General features: G+C 41.4%; 1 protein-coding gene across 1 annotated transcript; it reads left to right on the top strand.

The window, feature by feature from the left end:
* Uba2 (Ubiquitin-like activating enzyme 2) lies at positions 1 to 22714 on the top strand. Its single transcript, XM_080272126.1, has 12 exons — positions 1 to 148; positions 4106 to 4260; positions 5690 to 5843; positions 8147 to 8280; positions 9783 to 9957; positions 10726 to 10840; positions 13900 to 14009; positions 14507 to 14645; positions 15307 to 15419; positions 17918 to 18184; positions 19288 to 19370; positions 21006 to 22714. Exons 1-12 carry the CDS (start codon positions 5 to 7, stop codon positions 21319 to 21321), a joined length of 1905 nt encoding a protein of 634 aa, XP_080128252.1. The 5' UTR covers positions 1 to 4; the 3' UTR covers positions 21322 to 22714.
* The last annotated feature ends 1473 nt before the right edge of the window (positions 22715 to 24187 follow it).

Here is a 24187-nt window from a genome sequence, read left to right on the forward strand (position 1 = left end):
CAAGATGGCGACGCACGTACCGGGAATATTCGAGGAAGACCTCAGAAATGCCATCAAGGGCTCCAAGGTTCTGGTGGTGGGCGCTGGAGGTATCGGCTGTGAGCTCCTGAAGAACCTGGTGCTGGCGGGATTTGAGGATATTGAAGTGGTGAGTGAGAAACAACGGCCATGGAGAGAGCAGCCTGTTTTGTACCTAACCTATATTGTTTCTCCTTATAATTTGCTTAGTAGTGGTGATAATACTGGATAGTCGACAGGTACTTTCAATACTGCTTAGTATGAGATTTATCCTTCAACTGGTCACCTCCTTAATCTTTTATTTATACAATTATATCAAATTTGATCCAGCGTGTTTGGTAGATCAAGCTGCCTATACCTGTCAGGATCGGAATCCGCTTTTAACTCCGTAAATCCAGTGACTTTTCTGCTGTTGTTTTAGGGTATTGCTCAGTTTTGACATTATAATCATTTTGTTTTCCATTGGGGTCCTTCTTTTGGGATCAGGATTAGCTGGGGGCAAGATGGAGTAGTAGTTAGTCTTAGTCTGAAGGTAATATTAGCTTAAGTTCTATTAATTTGCAAACACAAGAGTATGATAAATAAAGAATGTTAGTTTGTTGGTAACATACTTAAAACTAACATTGACTTTGAAGTGCCTAGTAGTACAAAAATACATCAGCATCTCTGCAGCAAAATGTATAGCTAATAACTTTTTTTTCTATGACATTGCAAATGATGCATGAGGTTATTAATGACCCCAGGGAGAATTAAAAACATGAAAGGGGGGAAATGAATTGATTGGTGACAAAAATATCGTCCAATAAGTGTCAGCTAATGGTGAGATATACGGTTAACAGGAATGCTTTGCACTGTTTGAATTCAAGTTGTGGTTTCCATTAAATATTTGCCAAACAGTCTGATGGATCAAACTGCAGAGCGTGACTGTCAGAAACTGCAGTAACATACTGTGTACATATACTGTAGATGCTTGATTTAACAAACATCAATTTAGCGGAAGCCCGAGATAACAGAATAATTTTTTTCCGATATTTTTTTTGCCCAGTGTAATGGAAAATTTACATTAAAATGAGTATAATTCCCTTAAGGAGATTCTGTTCCAAAAACCACCGAATTACCTGAAAAAGTCCTGTGAATTGAGCGCTTCATTGAGACCATGCTGGAAGCACTCCCCCGACTGGCAGTGTGCAGCGTTGCCACACATACCTGCCAAGCTGCCTGACTAGCAGTGGGGACTCGGCTACACCGCTAGGCCCATGCAGTCTTCATGTGATCCTCCAACTGTAAACAACTGCTCTTCGCGTTTGCCTTGGTATTACGGCCATTCCCCTCCCCCCCCCCCAGTGAACCAAAGCTTTTATGAACGATGCCCAAGGTCTTGGAAGAGAAGGCGTAGGTGAGGTTTTCTGTTTCCCAGAAATTGGAAATAATTGAAAAGATGGAGTGCCATCCTTGATGCTCCCCAGCCCCTCTGTCACCCTTGTGCCACCTTGAGTGTTGGTGGAGGGAGACCCTGACAGTGACTAAACCACCCCCAACCCACGACAAAGGTTTGGAGGGGCCAATATGGCTACCTGTGTCAGGCACATTTCTGCAGCAAGTGCTGAACCCCTACTTTTGGGGGTAACCCTTACTGTAGTTTACTGTCCCTGTAATGGTAGATGGGGGTGCTCACCATCCATTCACTTTATGTAGTGCTGCTCTCAGGTGTCTGCTGTTTCCTCCTTTCCATCCTCTTCTGTCTTTCTTTACTTATCCTTTCCTCGTCCTTCTGCCTACGGGTGACTTTATGCTCCTTCTTCTGTCTTTCTTTCCTTCGTTCTTTCCTCTTCCTTCTGCCTATGGGTGACCACATTGAGTGGCAAGCCAAATGGTTTCCTGTACACCAGGAAACCGTTTACTATGCTGGGTGGTAACCATATAACCAAAATATGGCCCCTGGTGGTTTAGTGGGTAATTAAGGTGCTCCAATCGGATTAAGCCAGTGAAGGTTTTTATCCAAGGGGTGGTTGAGGTTTATTTCTCACGTAATGCCACTCAGGGATGAGTGAGGCTGGTCACTCTCATCTTAGATGTCAGGACCAATCTGCTTAGCCCCGGGCTCCTTCGCTCCTCATGGGGCAATGTAGGATTGGATGGTGGATGGATGGTTGGATTTACTGTTCTATTTGGTTCACTACTGTACTATCCTCACCTTATTCTTTTGTGTACATAGTCTGTTACTAAGTCATTATTGTATGTATCACTGTTAACATGTACACAATAATGCATTTAAGTGGGGGTATGAATTAGACATTGGTTCAGACTGCTGTGTGTAGCATTTAGCATAGTTTGCTAGGTTTGGGTGCGCTTTGTCAGTAACTTGGCTTGAACGTTGCCTTCAAGGATTTAGCAGATAATACCTCAGAATACCAGAAAAGTTTCCCTTACATTGAGCCTTGGTTATGGAACTTGACTTTGCGGAAAATTCAAGAACACTGAATAGGGATTGGCTGAATTAGTTCGCTGTATCAAGCATCTACTGTACTTGCCACCAATAGACAGTGTTATTCAGTGTAAGGGACACATTTAGAAATGGAGGTGTTATATATAGCATTAGTCAGCTTTCATAGTAGAGGTGGCTAAGCATAAGGAGTATAAGATTTTTTCTTTTTTAATTTATTTTTATGTATTTTTAATCTTTTAAGGCGACATGGGACCACCATATTTTGCAGTGTTCTCGATTTTTTTTTTTTTTTTTTTTTTTTTCTTTCTTAACCAAAGCCCTTCTTTGAATTGAGGCCCCTATTTCCATATGGTACCAAGCACCGTTTTTTTTAAATGGGAGAAAAACGCAGTCAAAGTTTTCGAGCTTTGAACTGCGATAACTTTGGAACCAATAAAGATTTTTTGATACTTTTTTTTTTTTTTTTTCCCTAATTGTAGCCCAAAGCACTGTTGTTTTCAGAGGGGATTAGTACAACCAATAAGGATTTCTTTTTTAATACTGTACATTCATCTAGGACAACATTGGAAAATCATATTGGTTAATGTTTGCATAATAAGACAAAGAAACAGTTCATTAACTAGGTACTGTTCTACTGTATTGTTAATGAGCAGCTACAGTTCTGTACTGTTAGCATGAAGAATATTGAAAACTCATGTTGTTAACGTTGTTTGCATAATGACATACATAGATTCAGTCCATTAACTAGGTACTGTAGTAGTACCTAGGTACTGTACTGTACTGTAGTGGCAGAGTAACACAGTGGGAAGCTTTGTGATGTACAGGTACAATACTGTGCTGTCAGCATGAAGACTGTTGGAAAGTAATACTGTATACTATAATGTGCGTGCTGTGATTTGCTGATGCTCCTCTTGCAGCATTGGCACCTTCTGGCCACAGGCTTGACTAAGCAGGAGCAAGGAAGCTCATAGGCTGAAAAGTTATCCTAACTTAACGCAAATTACAACTGTGTTGCAGGTTCCATTTTCTACCTCCTTTGATGCTTCTAGGTAGAGGAAGAGTTGCTCTACCAGATGGTTCAATAAAAACAGGTTCGTGGGGGTGGGGCTTGGTACCTTATGGAAATAGGGGCCTCAGTTCTTTTGAGTATTTTCTGAATTCATTTTCAAGGTTTGATGTTTTTTAATTTCTTTTTGAAATTGGTGAAACATGTTTAAAAAACAGTCTGTTTACAATTCCCATGAGTGCCAAAAACAGACGGACGCTATCTTAGAACTCCATTTTTTGCATGAATTTACGGTACCCTTATCAGTGCTGGTGTATCCAAACCTGTCCCAAATTTTTTTTTAAAAGCCAACCTGATATATTTTAATCTAACCTAAGCTATTTTATGCTAACCAAACCAGACTTATCCCGACCTAACCTAACCTGTCACTGATATCTCCTTTGATGATGGCCATTCGTGGAACTTTCTAGCATTATAAAGTGCTAGATAATTGCATAAAACTCTCTGTTCACGTGAATGAGTTCCATCATTAAATGTTCCAATGCTCTGGCTGTTCCATAAATTTATCAGCATACTAGCTTATTAATGGACAGATAGTATCCTCATGAAATGTAATTTGAACACTGTGTTAACAGATCGACCTGGACACAATCGATGTCAGCAACCTGAACCGGCAGTTTCTGTTCCAAAAGCAGCATGTAGGTCAGAGCAAAGCAGAGGTGGCACGACAGTCAGCCCTCCGTTTCAACCCCAAGGCCACCATCATTGCGCACCACGACTCCATTATTAAGTGAGTGGAATACATGTTACCTCATTTGAAAGAATTTTAATTAACCATCTCATAATCAAAACAATTCTTGTAGCATTCTGTTCCACCCCAATGCCAAGTGATTTGGTTTTTGTTATTATAGTAAAACCTCACTATAACGGACTAATTGGGGCTCAAGCCTTTCCGATAAAAGTGAAAGTCCGATAAAAGCGACATCTTGACTTCCCTCTGCTAACCCAGACTTTTTCTGATATATCAGACATTCGTCAGGATCGCACCAATGGCTTTTCACTACCATTGCAGTACAGTATTGTATTATACAGTCACAGCAATAATCAAATGGTAAAATATATACTGTATATAATAATACTGTATTATACCCTGATATACATGTCTTTTACTACATGTCAACAAGTGGGTTGGAGGAGGGTTAGTGCCCCTCCCTGTAAAACAAATAACTCAAAGTCAAATGGCCACCCCTTACGGGATTATGGCGTCTGGCAATAGATAGATAGATAGATTATTTACCTTATTATGGTGAGCATAGCTGAAGTGGTCAGGCAGTATGGACCACTTCTGGCTTTATTAGACTTTTTCCAATTTACAGCATAAGAGTTTAGTCCAGTCGGCTTCTCGAGTCTGATAAAAGTGAATTCTGGTATATTGAGGTTTTACTGTGTTATCATTATTGCCAGTATTATTATTATAATTATTATTATTGTTAGTAGTAGTAATACAGTGTTACCTATTTGTATTGTAATGAAAGAAAAGTAGGGTAAATGAGTTTTTATATTTTGTTATTATTCATCATCATCATCATCCAGACCTCCTTTCCCACCGTAGGGCAGGGTAAGGAGTAGGAACGTCCAGACAGCCCAAATTTGCCCAGTCCAGTGGGCCACGCTTCCATTCACTCATCATTCAAGCCCCCGGAATCTGGCTCTATCGGATGCGCCAAAAACATTCACCACTTCCTGTAGCTTCACATAAATGTATCCGAGAGTCATTATTATTATTATTTGCATGATATCTGATCAATTTTGATGGAGGAAGGAGGTGAGGTAGGCCAAGAAGAAGGTGGAGGGATATGGTGAATGAGTGCGTGAGGAAGAGAGGTATGGACGTTGGTGAGGCTAAGGGACTGACAAGAGACCGAGCTGGATAGATGAATTTTGTACGGAGAAGTTCATAACCAGGGATTTGGCGCCCCTTCTTAATGTCACAGTGTTCGGATTGGCTCTATCAGATAGGTATATGTGAAGCTACAGAATGTGGTGAAATATTTTTGGCCTAGCTGATGGAGCCAGGATTTCAAGGGCTTGAATGATGAGTGAATGGAAATATGGCCCACTGAATTGGGCAAACTTTGGCTGTCTAGATGTTGCTACTCACCATGCCCTAGGGTGGGAAAGGAGGTCTTATTTGCTAACATTGCCTTTTTTCTCTGCAGACCATGTTATGGGATGTCATTTTACCAGAAATTCTCACTGGTGACCAATGCCCTGGACAACCGAGCGGCACGCAACCATGTCAATCGCATGTGTCTGGCTGCCGACATCCCACTGGTGGAGAGCGGCACTGCAGGATACCTTGGACAAGTTACGGTTAGTACTGTGTTGTACAGTGAAAGCTCAATTATCCAGATTTTGGTATATCCGGGCCATGACCAAATGATTCAGGGGTACAGTAATACATAAAATTATCTGCACGAGTATGATAGCTCCAGTTTAAGCAACAAGCATCCACTTGCTAATGAGCGAGCCATGAGTAAACAAATGTGGGTCTGCCCCCCACGCACACCTCCTGCTCACAACATGGTCGCGAGGGTGGTGGGATGGAGTTTGGTGAGGTGACTGATAAGGAGGGGAAGCCACCACCACAGAGATGCTCTTGTTTGCTCCTTTGCTAAACATATGCTTTACTTTGAGTAGTCGAAGCACCTCATGTTCTTCCTGATTGCTTGTTATACTTTTCTGATTATTTCCAGGTTGGTAAGTACTGTAAATGTTTCTTGTTATCTGTTTCCTCGTTATTTTTTGCAGTTCTGCTGTGACAGCTCGTTTGATTCGCTAGCATATTGGTGGAATGGACAGTCCTAACCTAAGTGTTTAACTAAACCTGACCAAACCTAGATTAACTGTACCTTATAATTTAACCTAACCTAACCTCCATTTGGGAAATTGGGAAACGAAATCCACCTTTGAGTACGTTGAGTTTCTTCCATTGTGCTGGAGACAAACAGTCGTACATATAGCTTAAGGAACGTAACAACAATAACAGGGAGGAAATTTTTCAGCTGGAAATGGTAATTTACCATACTAAAAAAAAAAAAAAAAAAAAAAAAAAATGGTGGACTATGAATTGAATTGGTAAGGTCTTCTACTGCTTGGAGTGTACATTCACCACTAAATAAAACAGTCTAACAGTACTTGTGTTTTGTTTCTGCCGGATTAATCATGATTTTGGACTATTCAGGCTCTCCTTCACGCCATATAGCCCTGATAATTGGGCCATCTCTGTACTCTGATTTAGTCCATAATTATACTTCTAGTCAGGATGACTAAACACAATTAAATCCCCATTGCAGTATAAGTAGTGTGTAGTGTTCTTTTGTTGTCATTACGTCCACAGGAAACTACTGAAAATTTCTGTTAAAGTTCAATTATTTTTAGTGTTGAGGCCACAGGTCATGTGGATGTGAACCTGGTGGACTGCAGACTGAAGTTCCTTTTTTCATGTAGCCCACTTTCTTCCAGCTGGGGGATGGGGGGGGGGGAACTGAACATAATTTATACAGTATTTAGGTTTGTATGTTCATTGATCCATCCATCAAATCTCCTTAAGTATTCAATGCCTCACAGTTACATCCAGATATCTGTCTGTCTGTTTAATTTTTACTTTAATGGTTCATCATTCCATCTGTATGCAGTAATCCCTTGATTATCTGACTCAGTAGAGCCAAGGCATATCTGGGTAATGGCTCCATCTGGATGATGGACTTCTCTCCCGGCCCCCCTTCGTATGTACCGTAACGAAACTTTGAAAGCCAGTGTAAAAGGTCAGTACAGTACATCGTACAACACTTGTTCCCAGTGTTTAACACTACTCTGTCTGGTCAAGCTGACCAGTAAACCACAGCCAAGCAATTACCATGGTCAGGCAGACCTATCAACCACAGACAAGCAGTCGCTGATACAGGTCCATACCCTGCAGTGACAAAAACATGAAAAAAATGGCTACACAAAAGAAGTGGTAAAATGGAATGAAACCATGGTAAAATAGAAAAATATCACGGTACAGTACAGTAATCTAGAATAAAATCAGCGTCAGCACTCACGGTTTGACCATCCTGCATCAATCTTACCCAGGATATCCCGCTTCTCCAGAGTCAGCACAACCCTCTTCCTTTTCCCTGGTGGAGGGGCCATCATCTCACACCATAGGAAGAGGCATGCAAGGAATAGCAAAGCTTGAAGCAGGTAGGAAACAACCACAAAAGCCACCATTTGTGCCACCATAATAGTTGTCCAAGAGGATCTGTTCGCTACACTGTTTCCGCGTGGGAACTGAGAATGACTGAGGGAGTCACTAGTAGATGCTGGGTGAACTACCCAGCCAGACAGGGTGGCACCACTGGACTATTGCCACCCAGCTGGGTGGAGAAATGTTTGCACGGCCATAATTTTCACGTGGACGCGTGCATTTTTTCCGGATAAAATGGAAGTATGTATAAATATTTGTCTCAGACAGCCAGATCACTGCATCCAAGTAATGGACATCCGAATAATAGAAGGATTACTGTATTTATCTCTGTCTTTATCCCACAGGTACTCAAGAAGGGTGTGGCTGCAGCATGTGTCTCTTTAGCTATCAGTAAATATTTATCACTATTTATTTATCGTCACAGGTAATCAAGAAAGGTATGACAGAATGCTATGAATGCCAACCCAAACCCTCTCAGAAGACCTACCCTGGCTGCACCATCCGCAACACACCCTCAGAGCCCATCCACTGCATTGTGTGGGCCAAACACCTCTTCAAGTGAGTGGATATAGGGTAAAATACAGGCATACCCCGGTTTAACGATCTAATTGGTTAGGTAAAACCCCATCTTGAGATGGGGTATCGTATATTGGGGTACTTTTAACATGTATTTCAATGTGGACTGTTTACTAGCCTTGGGTTTCCCCCAAACCAAGTCCAAAACCCACCCAGATGAGCCCAAAAACAGGTTTAAAGGCAATCAAAACGGCCTAACAGCTGTCAAGGAAACTAACCTAACACCTGTAAATAACTCACTTAAACCAACAAATATAATCTGAATATCGTCAAATATGTCTGAAAAAAAAAAAAGCTTAGTAAACTGTACCCCAAAAGGACAATGTTCACCCCACCTGTGGCTAAAACACGTTAATTGAAGTCTAAAAGCTGTTTATAAATCAACTTAAACAATTTTAGTCTAAAATATCAAAATCGGTAAGAAAAATAAAAACCCATCGTTAAACCGGGGTTTGGCCATCGTTAGGAGGGGTATGGTGCAATTTCTACCCCCATCGTTAAGCTGGGGTTTCGCATCTAGGTGTATCATATATCGAGGTATTACTGTAGTTTCAATTCAAAGGTCCATAGCTCCCTAACTATTGTGTGGATTTGGCTTGTGTTGGGCTTATGTTTTAGAGGAATGCCAACCTGACAAGGTCATATGAAATTTTGATCCATTGTGTAAAAAAATGGCTTTTGAGAAATGTTTTATCGAAAATTTTCAGCATTTATTGCATCAATAATAGCTAGGAAAAAAAACAAATCTGTTTATGATACCCATTATTTACATGTTTCAGGTTAAAAGTGGTTCAGAACTGTTTACATTGTTCACACACACACACACACACACACACACACACACACACACAGATCAAAACAGTACCCAGCCTTGCACTCATGCCATGGGAGTCCCCCCAACTAACTTACCAACTGTGAAACAGTGATGGATGCCATCGATGTAAAGTTCACCCAATACATGGCATAGTTATGCCCTACTGTTTGGTAGCCTGTGGTACCGAAGCCTAGTTAAAATCAATTGTGTATGACAGTTTATGTAGTGTGGTATTATTGTACAGTATAACAATAATAACAGTCATCATCATCGTCATCATCATCGGGACCTTTCTCACTCTGCAGCAGGATGAGTAGCAGCAATGTCCAGACAGCCAAAGTTTGACCAATTCAGTGGGCCATACTTCCATTCATTCAACGTTCAATCCCTTGAAATCCTGGCTCCATCAGATAGGCCTGTGGACCTCTGTAAAAACTTGAGGTGTTTGGCAATTCCTCATTGTGCGGCTTGGTAAGTTTTCTTCCCACCAGATCATTGTCCATGATATTGGTGTTGTCCTACATTGGCTGGGACTGAAGCTCTGGTTAATCCATGAGTAGCTCAACCCAGCATGTCCATTCAGCACCGCAGACAGGTGTAGACTAGTTGTAACTCAGTTCTGACATTAAGGGTGAAATGAGAAATTAATCACAAGTTTCCGTGTTTGCAGCCAGTTGTTTGGCGAAGCAGATCCAGATGAAGATGTTTCCCCAGATGCGGCAGACCCAGAGCAGGTTGGTAAGGCAGGTGAGGCAGCACTAAACAGTGAAGCGACAGACGATGCAGGCAATGTCACTCGGGTGTCAACACGGGCATGGGCACAATCACACAACTATGAGCCGAAGGTGAGATCCACCCCCGCCCCCCCCCTTTGTTTTTTTTTCTTTTTTTTTTTTTTTTTTTTTTTTTTTTTTTTTTTTTTACTATGGAGTGAGGATGTTTCTTGATTGAACAAAGTTTAGGAACATTGTTATGTCAATGTGAAGATGCTGTAAAGTGTTAGAAGTACCTTGAGATGGTTTGGCCAAGTAGAGCAAATGGAATCACTGCCACCTACCACCATAGAGAGTATTTTCAGCAAGATGAAGATATGTTCACATTGTTCTCATTTATCTTTACCTTTTACAACACACATAAGAAGGTACTTTTATGTTTTTATTTTGAGGTGGAGCCAGCATTCCTGGGGCTTGAATGAGAGAAAGAGAGATACGTGATATATGAAATCTAGTTGTATTTCATGGTGAAGATAATTGTTGTCCACTCTCTTCGTTGCCTTATATTTGGTATGTGATATATGTAGTATAGTTTATATTATTGCAGAAACTGTTGCATACTTTGAATAACACTTTGTCAGTTCTCATTCTTCCTCTCCTCCTCTGTTTGGGGGTTTTAGGGGTCATAATCAGTCTGGCCAAACAGCCCCGCGGTTTACAGTGATGTTATTGTTTATCATTTCAGAAACAGTTAAACACAGTATTCATTGACTGTTTGATACTCTTTCACTTCCTTCATGCTATCTGTTCTTCCTTTTTTCTTTCCTTTTCCATTCTTGCATCCATCATTTTTTGCTCCATTGAGAAATATTTAAACTTGAGTTGTATTTCTTATTTCAGAAACTATTCACCAAACTGTTCAATGATGACATCCACTACCTACTAACAATGGACAAACTGTGGGAAAAGAGACGAAAACCTACACCCCTCCAGTGGGACCATCTGCCATCTAAAGGTATGTGTTTTGGTTTTTATTTGTGTATACAGTGCTCGTCAGAAGTATGGGGCGCCCTGCGTCCCTCCTGAGAAACAAACCTTTCAACATTGAAAAAACATATAAATAATGCATTTTATTTACCTTTAGTGCTTCGTAGGGTAGCCTTTACGTTTCTTCACGGACCTGAGACGTCTTGGAAGTGAAAGGGGGAGGCTCCTGAGGTGCTGGAGGGGTATTTTGTCCCAGGAGTCACGAATGGCGGCTTCCAGCTTAGGCAGAGAGCTCACGTCCTTCCCTTGGAGACTCTTCTTTACGAGGTACCAGAGGTTTTCAATCGGGTTGAGGTCTGGGCTATTTCCTGGCCAGTCTGTCATGAATGATACCTCGCAGTCACGAAGCCAATTGGTGACCGATTTGGCCTTGTGAGCAGGTGCACCATCCTGCTGAAACACTCGTGCACCTGTTAGCTCGAAGGAGTCTGGTAAATGATCACACAGAAGCTCCAGGTAAACATCCTGATTCACTCTGAGGTTCTTGGGAAGTACAACAAGCTTCCCCAAACCCTTCCCTGAAAAACAACCCCATACCATGAGTGAATCAGGATGTTTAACTGTGCTTTCTACATACCGTGGGTCAAGTGGGTCACTACCTTTGCATGCTCCTCTGTTACAGGTAACACTAAACGTTGCCTCATCAGACCACAACACTGACAACCATTGCTCCTCACCCCAATTTAGATATTTATTAGCAAAGGCAAGCCTACGAATTCTCTGGCTGCTAGAGAGAAGAGGCTTTTTCACAGCCCTGTGACTTGTGTAACCAAGCTCATGCACCGTACGAGACACTGTTCTCACTGACACCTCACCAAACACTTCTGGGTTGCTCTCCTTAATTTTCCTTGCACTCACACAAGGATTAAACTCCACTGCACGTTTTAAAACATTAACAGACCTTGGGGAAGTTTTCCTAGGCCTACCAGACCTCGGTTTCTTTGTGGGAACTTCACCACTGTTTTCCTCCCGAAACCGCGCACACCAACGACGCACTGTCGATCGTCCCACACCAACCAATTCACTAATTTCCTTTGTCTGGTGGCCTGCCTCCTTTAGAGCAATGATCTGGGATATGATTTCACTCGATAGTTCACGGGTAGGTGCCATAACAAAGTTTTGAAGGCCAAAACACTGCGGGACACTCGGTAAAAAATGGCACAATTTGAGAGGGACACTCGGCGGAGTTCCTCTCTCTCAGGCAGCCCGTGGGCAACTGAGGCGGGAACCAACCAGCGCGTCAGAAGGCCTCAGGCTACCGTGACGTCATGCTCGGAGCTCAAACTTGTGGCTCAATTCTTACCCCCAAAAATGGGGTGATTCTTTTTGGGCCATAAGTATTGCGCGCCCGGCGGACATCGCCGAATACTTCTGACGAGCACTGTATATATATATATGTATATATTTACATCTAAAAAAACATAGGTTGGGTTAAGATGAATGAAGTATAGAGTTCTGACCTAAGTTGAGTAAAAAAAAAAAAAAAAAAAAAAAATCCTATTGGTAGTAAGAAAAACAGAAATGTGTAATTGGATCATTATCATCATCATCATTATTATCATCCAGACCTCCTTTTCCACCCTAGGGCAGGATGAGGAGTAGCAATGTCCAGACAGCCTAAGTTTGCTCAGTCCAGTGGACAGTGCTTCCATTCACTCATCATTCAAGTCCTCGGAATCCTGGCTCTATCATTTCGTTTCGTTTTTAAAGGCTCCAACATGCATGCGTAGGCCTTGGTCACCTAATGGCAGTTTTCCATGCTGCACGATCTATTGCAGCCTCCCTGTTCAGTCCCTTAACCCTGAGGTCACACTTAATGACCTCGTCCCATGTCTGTCTTGGTCTACCCCTCATAACCCCACCCCCCATATTAACACTTCTCACCTTCCTCACCCAATTATCATCCCCCATCTTCTCCACATGTCCGAACCATCTCAATCTACCTTTCCTCATCACAACACCAATACACTCAAGTCCCATCCTACCTCTCAACTTTTCCATCGTAAACCCAGCCCCCCCAGACCTTGCATGCAGGGATGCACTACACATCCACCTAATCATTGTCATTTCTGTACGTCTGTGCTGGCGAATATCCTCCTCCTTTACTGCCCAGGTCTCACTACCATACAGCATTACACTCCTAACACATGCTGCATACAGAGACCCTGTAGCATGTAGGGAGAGTCCTCTCAATGTCAGGAGAGGCAAGAGCTCCCTTCTTCTAACCACTTCTCACCCTAACCACAAAGCTAGCTCCAGCCCCACCTCCAGCACACAACATGTCTCCCAAATAACAAAACTCTTCCACACACTCTAGAGATTCACCAGCAAGTTCAATCCTTTCACGCCTGACAATCTCCACCTGCTCTCCCCGACATGCCGTACACGTAAAATCAGCATTATCTCGCAGTCTACCTCTGATACCACAACATCTCTTGTGCACCCACTTATTACAAACCACACAAGATGGAATTACTTCCCACGCCCTTGTGGCAAACTGCACATGGCCACTCTCTCTCGTCTTTGTCAGTACCGCCACCAACCCTAGATATCATCACTTTTGTTTCATCTACATTTACCCTTAAGCCCTTGTGCCCCATACCATCTCTCCACTTCCTAAACCTTTCCTCCGCCTCCCTTTCGTTCTCTGCAATCAACACCAAATCATCAGCGTACAACATCTGATACACCAGAAACTTCCACCACATTCTGTAGCTTCATATAACTATATCCAATTGCTGTCACGTTAAAAAGGGGTTCCAAATCCCTGATCATGCGCTTCTTCTCACAACATTCATCCAGCCAGCTCAATCACTTGTCAGTCCCGTAGCCTCACTGACTTCCATACCTCTCTTCCTCACACCTCATCCACCATATCCCTCCACCTTCTTCTTGGCCTACCTCACCTCCTCCCTCCTTCAAATTCACTGCACATGACCATACTATCTCAGTACACTCTTTTCAAGTCAGCTGTCCACAGACTTTCTCACTCTGCATGGTTCATATATCCTGCTTCTTATTTTTCAGGGGATGGTGATGCAGATGAAGGTTTAATTCAGGACCAGAGGGCATGGAGTATCGAGCATTGCAGGGATGTGTTCTCTACAGCTGTGGCAAACCTTTACAACAGACTTAAGGTGAGAGAGAGAGAGAGAGAGAGAGAGATTTCCATTGGTGCCAGGTGCAATTTTAAATCAATAAATTTATCAACCTTCTTATACTAACATTACCAAAGTGTTCCATTTCCACTGTCCTTATTCTGCTTTCCCAAACAGTTCCATTTCCACTGTCCCCTTTTACATTCCCTAACAGTTCCTTTCCACTGTCTCTGTGTACATTCCCTAACAGTTCCATTTCCACTGTCCTTGTGTACATTCCCTAACAGTTCCATTTCCACTGTCCCTATTTACATTCCCTGATAGTTCCATTTCCACTGTCGCTACTCATGACTTTCTGCAGCCTCCACACATAGGCATCTCTTCAGTATTAAAGTACCTTTTGGCACCTCCAGTCTCACCTAACTTACTCCTATCTGAACTATCCTAATCATGCCATTTCATCATGTGCACACCACACATTCTGACTTAACCTAACCTAACCCGACTTAACTTAGATTGATTTTGTTGTGTCTCAGAGTGAGGGTGGTGGTGAAGGTGAAGGTGAACTGGTATGGGACAAGGACGACACTGATTCCATGGATTTTGTCACTGCGTGCGCCAACATCAGAGCACACATCTTTAACATTCCACAAAAGACACGGTTCGACGTCAAATGTGAGTTCGTGCCTTGTAACGTTGTACATTGTTAGATAGTTAGGTAGGTGCTTAGTAATTTATAACTGTTAGTGCACCCCATCTTTAAGTGGGAATTGAGGTTATGATGATGATGATGATTATATTTTTACCTGCATATATTTAGTCTGCATAATAATGGACATGTGGAGAGAATGGAGAATGAAAGACTGACTAAGAGGGTGTATGTAGGTGAGGTGGAGGGAGGGAGAGGGAGGGGTAGACCGAGGATGAGGTGGAGGGATGGAGTTGAGAGGTATATGAGGGAGAGGGGGGTGAGTTGGGGGGAAGGTAGTCAAATGGTGGTTGACAGAGCAACTTGGAGGCGTTTTGTCTGCGGCCACCCTTTGCAGGATTAGGGCGTCGGGCTATAGATAGATAGATAGATTAATAATAATGCAGGTACTGTTTTAGCTTAGCCTTGGGGTCCTGGAATTCTTAATGGATAATGTAGGAGGGGTTTTACCATTTGTAAGCTTAAAAGTGCTCTTGTTGGTCTTGTGCTAGTCTAAGGCAACAAGACTACAGTAAAATGAACATCACCCAGATCCGAGGAGTTAATGACTGTCATGTAATCAGTAGACATCGTTTGCCTTCTTAATTTAACTCTACCAAATTTCATTGTTTACCTTTTCCACTATAGCCATGGCAGGTGCTATCATCCCCGCCATTGCCACAACCAACGCAGTCATCGCAGGTGTTATTGTGCTGGAGGCAATGAAGATTCTTTCTGGCAGATTGGCAGACTGTCGCACTGTGAGTAGGGAGAGAGGGAGTGGTGAAATATACTTTACATAGAATAATGTTTATATTAAGCATTGATAGTAAACTCCCAAGTATCCAGCGTAATAGAGCCAAAGGCCTGCTGGATACACTCAAAATGCCAGATTATGCAAAAGTCTCCCTAGGGGCCTCTAACCCCCCAACCCTCTAACACTTAAACACTGTCTAACCCCTACAAAAAGCTTTAAAACATCAAAAAACAGCCAGTTAACATTCCAAATAATAGATATTGAAATGTTTTGTTATCCCCCTCGAACTCCTTCGACACAACCTGTGTCCAACTGCTTACGAGTACTGCATGACCCCCATGGGCTGGCCCAGAACTTATATGCCACACTCCCCTCACTCAGCGATGTGTGCAACATTGGAAAATGTTTCCGTTCAACTTTCTCCCCTGCCCATATTTATAACTGTATTGTTATGAAATTGCTACGTGTTATATATAAATGAATAAATGATCTTCCTAATTAATGAAAAAGAATAATAATAATAAATTACCATATTTCATCATTCACTCATTTATTCAACGCTGATTTCTCACAGATATATAAACATTTCGTCAATGCTTGCTGAGAGAAAGTATTTGCAGTGATTTTTGTTAAAAAAAAAAAAAAAAAAAAATCTAGCTTTATTAGAAAGATTTTTATGGTGTACAGAATTCTTATGGTCTTTGACCACACCTGGGCACTGGAGTAGTGGCTGGCTGAGCATTGTAATATGTTTCCAATCATTTCATTCTCCTGCCCTTATTTAAACTGTATTGTTGTGAAATTACAACATATTGTAAATGAATAAATGATCTTCCTAATGAAAGAAGAAAAAAGAAAAGAAATATAAATTACCATATTTTTTCGTTTGCTCATTTATTCAGCGCCAATTTTTTAGAGATATATAAACATTTTGTCAATGCTTGTTGAATGCTCTACAACACTCTCTCAGCAAGTATTGATGACGTTTATACATTTGTGAGAAATCAGCAGTTTCCTAACAATTCAGTTATAAATGAGAACAGGGGAGAAAGTTGAATAACGCAACCAAAAATTGTGGTGAAAAAATACCGCAACCTAAATGGTTGGATGCAACCTGAGTCGAAAAAGTTTGTGTGGTGGGATTTCACTTGGAATCAGCCTGCGTCGAAAATGTGCAAGCGGTTGGATTTTTTACTGAGCCTTTGTGTATGAGAGGGCTAAGTACACTATAATTTTATGTACAGAAGCGATTTCAAGTTGATGATGGGGATATCAAGAGTCCCCCCAGCTGGGAGACCAGTTTTCTTTTACCTGGCAGTACTGTATAAACACACGCATTGTAAAACCCTTACTAAACATGTATTATTCAGCAATAAGGTAGGGTAACTGATGTCCATACCATGCCATTACAATACTGTAGTAATGTTTTGGAAGAGACTGAGAGTGCAAAGTAGGCTTGTCTGTATATTGGCACCATAGCAGCAGAAGACTACAACAGAGAGTGAGAGAACATCCACCTACCTGCTGCCAGCCAATGAAAATTCTGCATTAGAATTCTCTCTCCCCTGCCTTAACCAATGAAAACTCTTTTACTCCCTGCCACTGTATCTCCCTTCCCTACCTACCACCAACACCCTGTGAGCTGCGAGGTCCACCAAACATTACCTCCCCCCCTCCCTCCCTCCCTCAACACTCCACCACTATCCTATTGCAGTACAGTATAACCCCATTCTTTTTGTGTATTTCTTTATATTCTTTTTTTATGATTATGGCTGGATGTTTGATGACAAGAACTTTCATATGCTGGATAATAATGTTCTTTTAGCCAGAAGAAAGGGTCCTTCATGCCGAATAATGTCAAAGATTTTGTGCTTACTGCTGGATACCATTTTAATTCAGCCATTGGCTACACTGTTTAATGCAGTGCTGGATAATTGGGAGTTTACTGTTTTTATTTTGGCTCCTGGTGGTTTAGTGGGTAAATAAGGTGCTCCAATTGGATTGAGCCATTGCAGGTTTTTATCCAAGGGGTGATTGGGGTTTATGGTTCATGTAATGCCACTCAGGAAAGAGTATGGTTGGTCACTCAAATTTCAGGACCAACTTGCCTAGCTCCAGGCTCCTGTTCTCCTCATGAGACAATAGTGGACTAGATGATGAATGAATGAATTATATATAGTTGCAAAGTTTTGCTAATTTTCTCAATAATGTGTGTTTCCCTAAAGGTGTTTTAGTGACTAAGGTGTGGGTATTTTATCTAGTTAGCATTAGTACAATATATGACACGGAGCTATTGATCAGTTAACTTTTTCGTTTAACGTTTTTCCTGATTCATGGAAGTTTCTCTGGAGCCAATAGCTATTAATGAGTATTTCTTAATGTTTTGTGTCAGTTTACAATTAATTTGATTTTCCAGCTCTTTATAATTCACATTATTCTTATGTTTTGATTTTTCCAGCTCATATTGATTCACATTGTCCCTCTATCTCAATCCTACTGCAGACCTACCTAAGCCGGGGTCGAAAAAGGGTGCTGGTGGGGTGCAGTCTTGACCCGCCCCGCCCCACCTGCCTGGTCTGTGCCCCACGCCCCGAACTGTCACTCTGCCTGGACACCTCAACCACCACCATACGCACACTGGACCAGAAGATACTCAGGGCATCGCTAAACATGGCTGCACCTGATGTGGAGATTTTGGATGGAAAGGGGACCATTGTGATCTCATCAGAGGAAGGAGAGACTGATGATAATATGGGGAAGTTTTTGCAGGTGTGTGTCTTGTTGGATGTTAGGTATTGTGGTTGTGTTTGTCGTTGGTTTGATGTGGTGTGGATGTTAAGTATTGTGGTTTTGTGGTTAGTCTGATATGCTGTAGTGGTGTATTTATTTCACCTTAACTTGCCCAGGTTTTCAGCCTTATGACTTATTTCACATAACTCAATGGCAGAATAGATAATGCTGCAGATCCCCATTATTTCCATAGCAGTTCTTTGTTACTGGCTTTATATTGTTTTAATGTATTTTCACAACTAAGCATTTAAGTTGGAGAACTGGCAGTATTAGCCCAAGTTAAAGTGAGTATGCTGATGGTGATAGTAGCTTTGGTAGACTGTTTTTACGTTATTGTGGCCTATTATTGTCATCTCTTCACCTATGTATGATAATGAATCTGCTTGTGTTCTTATTTTTCTGGATCCTTCTCACCTCATTGGTAGTACAGTAGTTGGTATTGGGGTAGTAGTTATTGTAATGGTAGGCCTATTTTATTAATTTATTTTAATTATTTTTCTCTGTGTATGGGATGTATTATTCAGTGTTTCTCCAAGTTTTATGCTTTCCCTTTCTTGTTTCTGAAGATGATGGTGCGATGATGATTCTCAGTTCTGTGGCTGGGAAATAAAAAATGCACTTGCTAGCATGTACCATGGTATCTAAACCATTACATATATTTATCTATCCTTCGTACCTCATTTTGTGGTAGTGTGAAAATGGGTTTTATTGATGTGAGTGAGTGTGTGCCCCATTTCATTGAGCATACTATTAGAATTCTCCTTATTATCATATGTGAAGCTACAGTACATAGTGGAAACCTTTTGACCTGTCAGGTGGAGCCAGGATTCCATGGGCTTGAATGATGAGTGATTGGAAGTATGACCCATTGAATAGGGCAAACTTTGCCCATCTGAACGCTGCCACTCCTCACCCCACCCTAGGGTGGGAAAGGAGGTCCAGATGCTGATGATGAGTACCATTCTGTACATTTCTTTTTTCTTGCAGTCTGGACCCTGGGAGAAAGAGGCAGGATGGTGGTATGATGAATATTGTTATTGGGAAGTTTGTATTAACTGAATTGATGATATCTTTGCCCACAGGAGTTGGGTATTGTTGATGGAACGCGCCTCAACTGTGATGACTTCCTCCAAAATTACACAATAGTTGTTAACATCATTCACAGGTCAGTACACATTAATTTTACCTATTGTCCTCAGAGCCCTCTCACCTCATCCTTTGTTGGGAAAAGAGGTTGGGATGATGGTAATTTTTCAGTGGGGTAACTTTCACTAGTACTGTATTTGATATTAAGGTGATTGTATACCAAAAGCAAGAAAGACTTTAATAGGTTAGTCAATGCTTTTTTTTTTTCTTTCTTTCTTTTTATAATATAGGTCAATACTTTGTTAGATGATGATCATCAGGGAGTGTCATGTACATGTCAGGCTGTAAATATTTTCTCCAATCTTTATGGCATTTTAGTGAACATTGTTTTTTTTTATTTATTTTTTAATAGTGAAATCAAATTTGTAGGTAGATAAGTGAATGTAAAAAAATGTTATTCACAGTTTATACTTCTTTCTGTCTGCAGATGCATAACTAGATGGTTAAGTATCTAATTTTGTGGTTTGTCTCACTTTGTCATCCTGTTATGGTAAGCATGAAGGTGGTGTAGAATTTAAGGTCCTACATTTCCATCCTCAAGTACTTTTTCCCATGTGTAAGACTGTTTTGCTTTTAAAACCAATAATATTAACATTGGCTGCATTGGATTGTGTTGTAGAGGAAGGTGGAATGTAGTAGATTGTCTGCCTTGCCTTAATGTCCACCTTATGCAGGTGAACCTGGGGCCACTGCAACTATACTGACCCTCATGTAGTCAACTTTGATGTAGCCTCTTCAGAAGGGTGTCTGGGGTGGCACTGGCATCTGTCAGTAATAGATAAAGGTGTGGGCAAATGCCATCAAGCACTTAGCCACATTGATATCTCCATAACTAGACCTTAGATGGTAGTAGGTGGTGGCGACCATCATCCACTCACGTGTAGCACTGCCAATTCTATCCTTCACCTCTGTCATTCTTTCTTTGTGTCATTTGCTCTCTTCCTGCTTCTTTTATCCATCCTTTCATGTTCTGTTGCTTTTCTTTCCTCTTCAGGTGGCTCTGCACTTGAGTGACAAGCATAATGGTTTTCTGTAACTCAAAAAACAATTTATAACACGGGGTTGTAACCATATAATCAAAGAACGGGGTGATGTGGAGCCTACTATGGTGCCCCCATAAACTGGGTGGAGAGATGCAAATGTGGCATCCATCCAGGAGCAAAACCTTCATTCATTTGCCTGTGCCCTGCTGTAGCACACCAGGGATACTCAGCATCGAAGACAACTAGTCCTTTGAGCCTGTGACAGGTTATTCAGCCACTTTCTGGGACACAAAGCCACGCATCATCCAGGTCACCACAGTTACATTCCCTTGGTGTTAACCCAGGAACTCATTTTATCAACCAACTCATAGAAGGTAGATGAACACCTGAGTAGAGTGGTGCCAAATACCTGCATCAGTATTTGAACCCTGGCACTGAAGAGTTGGCAGTTGTGTAGCGATGCTAACCACTTGACTATGTGTGACAACTCAAAATTTCTAGAAAAATAACCCCTGACCCTCAGAAGAGCTCTCCTTTGGCCACCTCATTATTAGACTTGGCTGTCCCGTGGCCACCACTTTTTAAAAATTTCAAACCATGCCTCTGATAGTCACTAGGCATACCTCCGGCTTTCATCTCTTCCATTCATCTTGTGTTGTCCTTCCCCACAGTGATAAACTCAAGGATGGTGCAGAATTTGAGATTATTGGCAACAGCGAGGAACTGAAGAAGGCGCAGGAGGAGGAGGAGGCGAGAAAGAAGGAGGCAGAGGCAAAGAAAGCAGATGGAGAGGTGGGAGAACCATCTGAGCTAACAACAGTGGAGGACGATGACCTCGTTTGCCTGGACGATGAAGAAGTAGAGAAGCAGGAGGAGGAGGATGACGAGGCGAGAGGGAAGAAGAGAGGTGGTGATAAACCTGATGCCAACCCACCAGTGAAGAAGATGAGACAAGAGGATGGTGAAGATGATGTGATGATTGTGTAAGGGAAATTCAGTCATCGTTGTCATTATCCTAACGATATTTTCCCCACCTAAAGATGGGGTGAGGTACGGTGTGATGATTGTGTAAGGAAAATATGATCATCATCCTTACCTTTTTTCCTACCTAAGGGTGGAGTGAGGATCTGATGATTGTCAAGGAGGTAATCACTATAATCATCCAAACCTTTTTTCTCCATCAGGTGACTGTGTAGGGGAAAATCACATTCATCATTATCATCTCAACCTTTTTTTCTCACCTAAGGATGGGAAGGGGTTGGGGTCAAATGATTTTCTAGGAGAAAATCATAATCTTGATGTTGAGTTTTTTAAAGATGGGATGAACTAGGATTGGATGATTTTGCAAGAGAATTCATAATTATCATTGTTATCCTGACCATTTCTCCACTCCAGAAAAACTACCATGTTAAAGGAAGCAGGGGAGATATAATGCTTCCTTGGCCTCACCAAAAGAACTTTATACTTCAGTGTCACCCCACTCCCCTTCCTCATTCCTTCCCTATCCTTCCATTCCTCTGTCTGTTTCTTTCCCTCCCTCTTTCCCCATTTCCATCCTTCTCCTTAGACAAGTATCAGTGCATAATATCTTCAGTGTCACTCCCCATTCATTTTTCCTCCCTTGCCAATCATCCCCCTGTCCTTGCCTTCTCATCTCCCATTCCTTCCTCTTGCCCACACTCTTTTCTTTCCCCCTCCCATCCTCTCTCCCTTCATGCCTCCATTTTTTCCCCTCCATCTCTCTCTTTCCTTATCCCCAGTTCCATTCTCTCTGCCTCTTCTTTTTCTTATTTTCTTTCCAGCTTCTCTTGATCTCTCCTTTTGTTTTTCGATTCATCCCTCCCTCCACATCCCCTACGCCTCCCTTCCTCTCATTGGACATTGCTCTCCCCATACTGCCACTGTACTACTTTTGCTCCATCGCTGTTAGTAAGTGTTTGGGACTGAAGTGACAAATATGCCAAATCCAAGATTACCTAATTCGGTCCAGTGATCTGTTTTGTTTTATTTGTACTTTCTGCTGAGGATTTTCTTCAGTGTAGGAAAGATTTTTTTATACTGAAGGGGTAAATGAAGGCATATTAACTCCTCCAATTCCAAAAATTTCCCTTCATTTAAGGCAGTATACTGTAGTCACTTCAATACCAAACCTGTCAATTTTTCAGGGAAGATTGGATCTTATTTTTCTTGCTATGAATGCAGTGGAGGCTGAAGCATATCACACGATTCATAGGACATAATCAGTGATTAATTTTTTTATTACTTATTCATCCAACACAAGAAAGAAATGCAGGGTGGAGCAGAGCAGAGTGGAGCAGTGACATATGGTATACAGTATAGACCAAACAAAGTGTATTGAATATGTTTCTAGAAAGTGGCATTTTTCTAATTTATGAAATCATTAAAAAAATTTTGTATTGTGCTTGTCTTTTCCTTATCCAAAACTGTTAAACTTTATACACTATTAATATACCCATTTAATTCACAGATTTATATTTGGTGGTTTTCACCATTTGTGATTTTACATTTACCTGTACTTCTTTTCATTGGCGGCATTGAAATGAGTGAAGTGACGCTGTGCGAGTTTTTGCTCATGGACCATATCATTAGTATATACTTGTTTGGAAGGGTAAGTTTACACACAGTTACTAAGTTACTGTACATATTACTCTTATTTATATATTTAGTTATCCATCCATCATCTAATCCTACGTTGCCCCATGAGGAGCATAGGAGCCCGGGGCTAGGAAAGTTGGTCCTTGCATTTAAGATGAGAGTGACCAGCCTCACCCATCCCTGGGTGGCATTACGTGAGCAATAAACCCTATATTTAGTTATGTTGTTGTTATTGTTTTGTGATAAGTTTACTCATTTATTATACATATTACTCCTATTTATATATTTAGTCATTGTTTTGTGGTAAGTTTACACACAGTTACTTTACATATTACTCTTATTTAGTTAGTTAGTTATTATTATTATTTTGTGGTAAGTTTACACACAGTTACTATACATATTACTCTTATTTATTTAGTTAGTTATTATTATTGTTTTGTGGTAAGTTTACACACAGTTATTATTCATATTACTTTTATATATTATGTTATTGTTTTGTGGTAGGTGGGGGTGCTCACCATCCACTCACTTGATGTAGTTCTGCTCCCAGGTGTCTGCCCTTTCCTCTCCTCCATCCTTCTTTCCTTCCATCCTCTTCTGTCTTCCCTTCATTCTTTTCTCATCCTTCTGCCTATTGGTGACTTTACACTCCCTCTTGTCTTTCTTTCCTTCTTTTCTTTCATCTTCCTTCTGCCTGTGGGTGACTCAACACTGAGTGACAAGCCAAATGGTTTCTTGTACACCAGGAAAGCATTTACTACACTGGGTGGTAACCATATAACCAAATTTTGGCACCTGGTGGTGTAGTGGGTAATTACGGTGTTCCAGGCTGATTGAGCCAGTGAAGGTTTATGTCCAAGGGGAGGTTGGGGTTTATTGCTCACTTAATGCCACTCAGGGATGGGTGAGGCTGGTCTGTCTCATATGTCAGGACCAACTTGCCTAGTCCCGGGCTCCTACGTTCCGTATGGGGCAATGTAGGATTAGATGATGGATGGATGAATGAATATTGTTAAAAATACATGCTCTGACATCTGTGTTTTTAGGAAATTGGGAAGAGCTTTTAAGTTGTTTATTTTTATGCACAAGGTTTAATAACCAGATGGTTTTATATAATTACTAGTATTTTCAGTGTAAATTTGGTTCATGAGTGGTCTTCATGATTAATCCACAGGACTTTAGGAACCTAACCCCTGCAGATTTGAAAGGAGTATTGAATACTGTTATTTGCTTTTTC

Source organism: Coenobita brevimanus, chromosome 49 (genome assembly GCF_032717465.1).
Source record: "Coenobita brevimanus isolate Jiangsu-jjx chromosome 49, ASM3271746v2, whole genome shotgun sequence".
In the NCBI taxonomy this organism is placed as follows: domain Eukaryota; kingdom Metazoa; phylum Arthropoda; class Malacostraca; order Decapoda; family Coenobitidae; genus Coenobita; species Coenobita brevimanus.

Bases quoted from the DNA above. Each gene is read 5' to 3' on its own strand.
- Uba2 (XM_080272126.1), top strand. From the start codon at position 5: ATGGCGACGCACGTACCGGGAATATTCGAGGAAGACCTCAGAAATGCC. The intron at 4,261-5,689 runs GTGAGTGGAATA...TTTTCTCTGCAG, and splicing joins CACCACGACTCCATTATTAA to ACCATGTTATGGGATGTCAT. The intron at 5,844-8,146 runs GTTAGTACTGTG...TTATCGTCACAG, and splicing joins GATACCTTGGACAAGTTACG to GTAATCAAGAAAGGTATGAC.